This window comes from Macrosteles quadrilineatus, unplaced genomic scaffold (genome assembly GCF_028750875.1).
Source record: "Macrosteles quadrilineatus isolate MER2022 unplaced genomic scaffold, UCM_ALF_1.0 Scaffold_6__1_contigs__length_79288215, whole genome shotgun sequence".
In the NCBI taxonomy this organism is placed as follows: domain Eukaryota; kingdom Metazoa; phylum Arthropoda; class Insecta; order Hemiptera; family Cicadellidae; genus Macrosteles; species Macrosteles quadrilineatus.
In genome coordinates this window covers 24480651-24490355 of record NW_026542599.1, presented here as the reverse complement: position 1 = coordinate 24490355, position 9705 = coordinate 24480651, and the positions used below count along the sequence as shown (strand labels likewise).

The window sequence follows — 9705 nt, the reverse complement described above, 5'->3', positions numbered from 1 at the left end:
TCTTGCTCTCTACTTGAGTACCACATAGAACGAATACAACCCAATAAAAATTATTTAACACCAACATATCCACACAAATTAATATCAGGTGTATCAGGAAAAATACATACAATAACCTCATATAAATATGTTTTCAAGATATTCATTTATTTTATTAATACTCATAGTTTGTCGTCGATATTTAAAACACAGCTCAGATCCTCACAGTACGAGGAACTGAGCAAGAGTGAAGCTTTATCCAGTGCCTACGAGTCCCACACGACGTCGTCTTTAGTTGCAATTTCCGCCGCTCAGGTCGCAGCACTGTACGAGATCGTAGTCGACAATGTAAACATAAACAAATCGCTTCTAAACATTACGTACCGGCTCTATGATATGTTTATGGCATCAATACTGCTTACTGTACGGACTAGCAAATAGCACAGTGTCGTTTTGTAGCCATTTGTAGCAGCTGAAGTTTAAATCGCATTAAAACTATTAAGAAAATTGACTTTTCAGAATATTTTTAGCAGTTAGAGGTCAAAATAGTGGGGATGTAAAAAGTATTAATTTTTTTAATTCTGGAATGTTTTCAACGGCTATTTAGCTGTTGGTGCTTGTTGAAAGGATAAGTGTGAATGATATTTCAATCTCAATGTTATGAATGTATGATGAATTTAATTTCAAATTTGATAACTTTGAGGTATTTTAGTTATCCCCCAAGGGTTTAACACAGTATGTAGAGTTTCATTGTTATGTAGCTGATTTAATCTATTTCAAATGGCAAGAATAAATTATACGAATATAAAATATTCAATGTATACCACTGTATATTATATGAATAAAGACATTTTCAATTCAATTCAATTCAATTCAAAACAATAGGCCCCCAAAACGAAATACTGTATTATTTATGCTAGTTAACATTTCCATATCATTCCAAATAAGTGATGGTTTAACGATGTTATATGAAATCAAATCAGCTGTGATGCTGTTCCATGCCGACTAATCAGCTGTGATGCCGACAAATCAGCTGTTTATCCTACTTACCAACATTTAAACCATTTTAAGTTGCACAAGATTATAAAGTATTACGCAAAACTCAATAAACAGTAAACCATTTAGAAACTTAATTGACGCAAAAAAACAAATAACCTGAAGACGTCTCAGGCAGACCGAGTCGCCCACGACAATAATACTTGACCTGATTCAAGGTCAGGCCGTCGCTTCGCTATCAGCTGTTCAATGCCAACCTTTCAACAGAAAACACAAATAGACCTACTTCATGTAAACTGATAGGTGTGGTTCCACACGATTCTTTGTAGGCACTACACGTCTATGTACAAAATGGTCTTATGATATAGGGGAAAAAGATTGGTCTACGTTACAAAATCCACGTCACACATATGCCTACAGTAGGATGTAGAGAGAGTAGTGAGTTTCGAATGCAAGCACTTTTGGATTTACCGTAGATTAGAAAATCCCTAGGGCGTTACTCATATGGCGTCTTGTAGACGGAGTTGGAAATAATCTACTTCTAATCAGATGGACAGACAGTAACGTGTAGTTTTATTTTTAACAGAACTAACAAGTGTTAAACCTACTTTAGTTCTGAATGTCTTCCTGATTTTCTAGAATATGACCTGACTACTCGGGTCTGACAGCACCAAAATTTACAATCAAAAGGTCACTCGATTCTAAGAAACATCATTACTTTTTTATATTTCGAATTTAGATTCAGTTGATCATTGGGCATTTGTATTCATATTCAGCAATTTGCCCCCTAGGTTGTGCATCACTGTCTCAAGGTACAGTAATGGTGATGATGATAATGTCCTGACTAATGACGATTTCACCTAACCCATAGTCTAACTGAACACTGAGTGTCAGATCTTGGGAATCTGACCACTGTGATTAGCCTATTGATAAATTGACGTACGAGAATCTTCCCTGACTATTGTCTAGCCTACCGTTGTTTTGAGTATCTGACCTAACACATGCACTCGTAGCCTCGCCGCAGGTTCTACAGCTCAAGTCGGAGACTAAACATGACCCAGTATACGGCGAGCGTGTCTACAATGTCTACACGCCGCGGTGCGTTGGTGCGTAGACCGGCTAAATCCGGCGTCCGTGGGCCCCAACACGCGTGATAAACATGCGTCTGTCTCGTGTAGGCTACATGTAGCTACGTGCCTTGTGGGTGTTGAAGAAATCACTCCTTTCAAAAAATTAACCGGTTGAAATCGGTTCAATTTATGAATTCTGTTTAGTTTTGTGACAGTTACGTATTTCCAGTTTTGATGTCCAGGTCCGCGGATCCTATAGTGAATTGTATTGCTTATTGGGTAAAATAACTAAATTGTAGGTTGTTCGATTGATTTTCTATCAGAGCAAGTGACGTGGAACTACGTGTCAGAGCAAGGGATTACGTTAAGTAGGCTACCGGTAGTAAAGCTCTACTTTATTACAATGTACTTCAATTTTATTATTGAAAATATACACGAATCGAAACACGACATAGGGTTTCATTGAAGTCCAAAATATCATAATTCGTAAACAAAATCTGATGATTTGAAATAGACGTTTTTGTGTTGTAAGGTTGGTATTCAACAGCTGATTACCGGCGATGCGCTGCGTGACCTTGAATGAGGTCAAGTATTGTTGTGTTGTAGGAGATTGAATTTCTATGTATTGTGTTTATAGTTGCGCGTGTTTTCTTGATCAGACCAGTGATAAGACTATTAATGTGTTCTACGATGCAGCATTGAAGCTATACGATAAGCTAATATATTTTTCATGGCGTGCAACAGTGGTCCAAGTAGGCCTACGTAAGAACATAAAAATCGTGGAAATACTATTAGTTTAACTACTATAGAGTTCATAGTATCGAAACGTAACTATCTTAACCTAACTGAACCACCGTAGCACGCATTATAAAATAGTAACTCTAACAAGTACTTTATTGTTCAACTTGTGTGCTGTGTTATACTTTATATTTAACTTAACCTATCTTCTATCACCGTCAGAAAGTACCCTTGTTTTACTAACACTCCGTGGTCCTAAACTATAAATTGTAAATGCGTTACAACTTCAAAATACATCCCTGAAACAAACTGACATGTTTACCTAAATTGGTAATAGACGAAATTTTTTACTATGGTAAGCGTTGGTTGAAGACATAGGCATTTTCACACATTTAGCAGATATATTTACCAAAATAGACAGATGACGTAGTGTGTGTTATTCGAGCCCAAATATCCACAATCCCCTCTTACCATCAGATCTTCGGCTCAGACGAATGATTGGATCTTCAAATCCTACTTGGAGAGCAAATCCGAGCCATGATATGCTCAGTGCTACATTCCACGTAAATAGGCTGCGGAATTGATATGGTCACATGCCTTAACATTCATATCTGCTACTTTCCCCAAAAAAATATCCACTATTATAGGGGTAATTGCATTTGAGAGCAATAGATTCACATATTCTCCCTGAATTGTATTAAAAAAGCTGCGCAGTTTTTAAGTTAATAATATCCTACTATAAAAGTAATCTGTTCGTGTGCAATTTATTTTCCGTAATTATGTATTCAATCAAAATTATCCGCACTTTCTACAAAATAACTTTAACAATATAACAAAAACCATAGTTATTTGTGTAACTAGTGTGCGAAGTGGCACAATGTTTTTGTCGTTTAGTTGGAATACTGGAGTGTGGCAAAAAAAATAGTGCGCCAAAAGTAAAATGAGTGCGGCAAAAGTAAGTAAATGCAGCAACTAGCTACTTTGTGTGCTATAATCAGTACAAGACTGCACTTTGTCAGGTAACTGTAGGAAAACATCTTTTCCAAACTATGAATTCATTAAAGAATGAACTGAAAACGTAGTAAAAAGATTCAATTATACATCTCATGGTGTCAATAATATAAAAAGATCCACTCTTTTTCGTACAGTTTGTTAAAAACGACAACTTTTAGAAATTGAAAATACAAACGGAGAAAAACTCAGTTCGTACATAATGTAGGCCTATTCATAGTTATTTTCCAAAACTTATATAAAAATGTCCATATTTTTCCAAACTAAGATGTATCGAATGAAGGTAAATTAACTCAATTTGAAAACAATATTTTCCCAAGTAACGAGTATCCTTCATTAATGACTTCAAAAAGTAAATCTTGTACAGATTAGGAATACAATGAAAGTGAAGAAATATAGACCATTTGTGAGCAATTTATTTACGCGTATTCTCCATGATTCATCTTAAAATCTACAATTATTCCAAATTAAGAATACAATAAAGGTAAAGAACTCAATTCGCGAGAAATAGATTCATTTAAAAACATTCAGCGGGTAACGGCGGCCTAACAGAAAGGTCGTTTTGGCAGATATAAACTTTATTGGACCGAAGAAACGCAGGGGAAAGAGCCACATAAAGCCAAATGTACAACCTTTCCTTGGGGCTTAATTTCTCTATCCTTCGAATAGACGCGAACGGAATAAACTAATATTTGAAGTTAGAAGTGCCGTGCAGGCCTACTGGTAGGCTCTTATAGCTTTCTTATTAAATCTTTATGACTCCTAACTCCTTTATGCCCTAATCTCAATCACTTTATACGCTGTTGTAAACAAAGCGCCTGGGGTGATACGGTTAACTCGAAAATTTAGGGGTAGTAAAACCCCCCTTTGAGATTTGGAACCGTTGAACATGTGCTGAAGTTTTTTTTTATTTGGAAGAAACACGTGTAAAACATTGCTTTTGGGTATTGGATGGATCTAATGACAATCAAACAAAAACCTTACATACTCTAAACTCTGCGAATCTTTTGAAATACACCCATAAGAGAGCCATTATAAAATGCAGAACAAGTTAGACAACGTATATTGATCAAGCAGGAAAATAAGATTGAAGATATGGAAATGGAAATAGATTAATCATCCCTCAAGAACGACGGGAAACAAACGAAAAAGGTAATTGTTGGAAATAATACTACGGTATAAAAAATACTCCTATTATAAAATTAAAAAATGTCGGTAACTTATGTTGAGTGATTCTTGGGAAACTAGGCCACACATAATGAGAATAAATTAATAACATCGTTGCTATAATCTACAGGAATAGATTTTACGCACTTTAAAAATCAAATTCTCTAGACTAATCTAAGCATAAACTATTCATGAATGAATTCCTGTCTATGACTTATGAGGTTACATGAGAAATTAGGCTAACTTCACGTTATGAATCCAAATCGAATGTTATGAATAACATCGTTGCTTCTTGTCCATGTAAAAATCTTATTACAGAACGCATACATTCTACGTACCTGGGCAATATAATACGCTACAACAAATATTTGATAACAGTACCGCAATTAACCGATTCGCCGCCACCCCATGTGGGGCTAGAGGAGGGACGTTAATACAGAAAACGGCAAAACTTTATTACTTTGCCTTCATATGATAAATACGTCGCGTATTGAATGTCGACCCCGGCCATAGGTCGTAAACCTATGAAGGTCTTTGGGGCTGAGGCTTCGGGCTACCCCCCCCCCCGGGGGCCCCTCCCGATCGTAAAGTGGATGATAAATAGCGGTGGAGGGTCCGAACGCTTTGAGGCGAAAACAGCTTCCAAAAGTGAGTTCAAAAGTACCTGAAAACGCCTACCTGGGCCCTGCCGCACAATGCAGCCAAGTTTGCATAAAGGATTTACAACAGACAGCTGGGGCTTAACGGACCTTAGAAAGTTTTTCACTGAAAAATGATTCTCCGGTTCTGCTAATGATGCGAAAATCTTAGTTTAGAAATAGCTTTGGAGGCTTGAACTTGGGCTTTAGTGGTGAACTGGGTCATTTACTGAGAGGAATTGAAATAGAAAACAAGGGTTGATGAAGATGTAGGTAGGCTTAGCATTAACAATATGAAGTAGGTAACTATGAAAGACTAGCAGAGTACCCGTCCTTCGTACGGGGTTGGCGTATAAGTATAAAATGCTTATTGCGGTTATACTTGGCTTTGCGATTGCAATGGGAGAGGACACGGTTTCAGAAAATTTTATTCTTTTAATATACGGTATGCTTTAGTATTGCACATTTACCATAGCCATAATGTTCTACCACTGCACCTAAACAATAAAAAAAGTAAACTTCTAATTTTCCACAGCTTTTTGTTGCTGTTTGGTTCAAACTAGATGTTGTTATAAAGGAAAAAATAATACTGTACCCTGTTGGTAAACCTTAAAACTTTTTAATGCTATTTAATATCATAGAACCAACTTGTGTAATTGAAAAAGCTGACAAAATTCTTGTATTCCTTTAAATATACTCATATGGTTATCGAGGGAAACTCCAGAGCCACTGGGGCGGAGCCCGAAAGGATTTTTGAGATGAGAATACGTATGTTAATCGGGAATGTGAGCCATCATCACATCAAATTTCAACCCAATCCGACCAGTATTTTTCGTGTTTACTTGTCACAAATATCCAAACTTTCTCACATACAATATTAGTAGGAAGTAGGATAAAGGAATTTAATCGTTGGATACATCGTGTATAAAACCATATGTATATGGTTTCGGTAGTAAACTTAAGTGAGTAACCAATTAAGAAAACTGGATTCATTACTATAAATGAATAGTGTTATTATAATGATATTATTAAAATAATACCAATTTGATGTGTTTACGGCATAAATCACGATGTTATATTCAGCTTATTTGTTCATAAAACGATTTGATACAAAAAGGTAAGAAGTATTGAGCCGTGCTGATCCTTTTGGACAGGTATTCGTAACCAATGAGATCTTTGGTTTTAAACAGTTTACAATGTTTACTTAGCAACCCAATCCGCCAAAACTCCTTAAAACGGCGGCGCCCAACACTCTTTAAGGTTTAAAATATCACCAAACCCAACGGAAGTGTGGGTCAAAAAATGTGAGGTGCCACTTAAATCCACATCCTGTGAAAAGTCGACACCGAAACGTCCAAAACCACATGGCTGACATATGGGCGACGCGAGCGCTCGCTGCCTGCGGCGGGGGAAGCGGGAACCGATCGTAATTAAATTGCTAAATTAAATCACCCATTGAAGAGTCGGCACGCAAACGGCGTAATCGATATGGTTAATAAGTGGGCAGGTAAGCGGCACGCTAGAGGCCACGAATAGGCTACATGGCATAAGTGGTGGGTTCAGCCACAACTGGCATACTGCAAGCACTGTACCACAATCTTCGACTTATGAAACATTTCTTTTACTTATTGAGAGTGTATCGCTGTTGACATTTATGTACTTTTTTAAGGGAACGGCCCAAACTCTGGTCTTGTTGAACGTAGTATCAATGTTTGATAAAAAACGTCAATGGGCATTTTAAACTTGCAAAATGTTTTAACGTTAGAGAGTTTTAACTTTCTATCAACTAATTTCCATCTCCTAATTTGGGTAGAGCCATAACTATAGGTTTTGCTTTTAGACAGTAATATTGGAGGGGGGGGGGTGTTATTTTGCGTTTTAATAATTGTATAGTTTCTGGACGGATTGACAACCAAATGAATTCGAAAAGTGGTAGATGTAGTCATGACTAGGGTTGACTGCACCGCTTACCAATTTCTATATCTGAAAATATTTGCAAAGTTTATTTCATCAATGCTTGGGCATGCTGTGATGTAAAAAAAATCTCTTGGGCACTAACACCAACAAGAAATTAATCAAGTTATGAAGAACAAAAGAACTCTATTGGATTATAGACTTAATGACTTTAAGGTTAGAATGAATCGTGTTAATAAATTGAGGACGCCAACTGTAAGTAGGGATAAAATTGAATATTTGAAGTTTCAGTAATTATTACTCAGATTAGACACTCTACAATATAAAAATCACTTAAATCCGCCCAACAGAACATTATACCAATTCTCGTAATGATACTACAGTAAGAAATGCGACAAAAGACAGTAATATATTCTAGATAAACATCAATGGAAGTATAGGTTTACCAAATGATGGCTTCGTATTTAAAAGCCGTAATTATTTTCCCCGTTGCCATCATCATTAGTCTGATGGCTACTGGGTTGACACGCGAGGAAAAACGGGCTTTCCTAGATAAACGGGCAAATATAGTGACATTATTCTTACTTAGGGCTTGATAACAGATATATACCTTTACATTGAGCATTAATTCACTACACTTTTGATTACTTATTGTACAATTTGTCGATGTTTATAAGTTCCAGAATTACATCAAGTTAAGTGATGATTTGGTAAGTTTAATTTTATGATATTATATATGGTAAATTATATGTTATTGAAAATTCCACTAAAAACATAAATATCAACTAATGCTGTTAAGAAAAACATCAACCATAAAAAACACCATAGCCGACTGACCGGTTCCCATAGACGGAAGGTCAGGACAAGTACCATCGTACAGACTATATAAGTGTGATCAATTTTGAAATTTTAGGAAGTTTCCCTTGCTATCTATGCCACACCAAACTGTGACAAAAAATATTCTCGCTGTTGCCATACTACAAACGTGCAAATACATTGACACATTAGTAATATGACTTCTATGTAGTATCATTGACATTGGTATACCAGGGTGTACATCTTGTCAAAGGTGGCACATATGCATCCATGCCACTACTTAGAGAAACACCTACTGACCAGTCCCCTGGAGACAGGTACCAACGTACAGACTATATCAATATGATCAATTATATTGTTTAGGATATACAGATTATGCAAGTTTCGGAAACTTCTGTTTGTAGAAAGCTACATCACACCAAACTGTGACGAAACCACTACAAGTTTCTTGCCATACTACAAAGGTGGCAACGATCGATCGCTTATCTCAACGATTTCTGTCACAATTAAAATGCAATTTGAGAAAGTGAGCCGGATTAGTTCAGAGGTCAACAGCTCGTGTATCAATATTGGATTGAATACGCAGCCGGCCATTGATAAGAGATAAGCGGGGTCAACAAACTGATAAGATATCGGCGACTCACAGCGGCCGTTACACAACTGTCTTATCGGCCGCATGCGCCCCTGCGCTTCCGTCTTATCAATAATTCTGGTTTACGGTTGGGACGCGTGCAATTAATTAGGTCAGATTTACTTTGGAAGGTGGAAGATGACGTTTGTGTTTCCTCTTGATCATTGGAAAGCGTGGAACATTAATTGATCGAGTTGGGTCGTGGACAAAACCGTTTTGGAAGGGAAAAAAATGCGTAGCCTATCGATAAAACATTATTACATGCGACTAGCGGTTCGGTCTTATCAATATAGCTTTGGTTCACGTGGAACATCAGTTGAAACAATTGGGTCGTTAAACAAGACAAAATCTGCGGGTCTAAAATAAGTTAGTCCAAATATCCAGATGAAGAGCTTTTAAAAAAGAAAATGTTTTAAAAATTTTATAGAGTTTTAGCCTAATGTCAGTAAACACATCACTATTTTGTTTGAAAAAAAATGTAAGATTAGTAATATGATACCTGTAGGTAGGTTTCAGGCTAAACCCTAAATAAACAAGTGTATAAGTGTGTGTGTGTAGAGGTTAACTGTAAGAAAGGACCATGAGGTCCTAAGTTCACCTCAATAAAGAAGCATTTTCATTTCATTTCATATAATCAAAGTGTTTACTCTTCTATATTTTTAATACTTTAATATTTTTCGATGAAATGGCGACCATACAAAGTAGGTATTTTAAGCCAAGATGAATGGAGATGAGTGTAGGATGA

General features: G+C 36.5%; 1 protein-coding gene across 1 annotated transcript in view; it reads left to right on the top strand.

Moving 5' to 3' along the window:
• The window catches only part of LOC128997396 (uncharacterized protein DDB_G0287625-like), a 167495-nt gene that overhangs the window by 759 nt on the left and 157031 nt on the right, over positions 1-9705 (top strand). The window contains exon 2 of the mRNA XM_054423033.1: positions 168-327. Coding sequence (XP_054279008.1) covers positions 168-327 — 160 coding nt within the window. The remainder of the gene's footprint in view (positions 1-167; positions 328-9705) is intronic.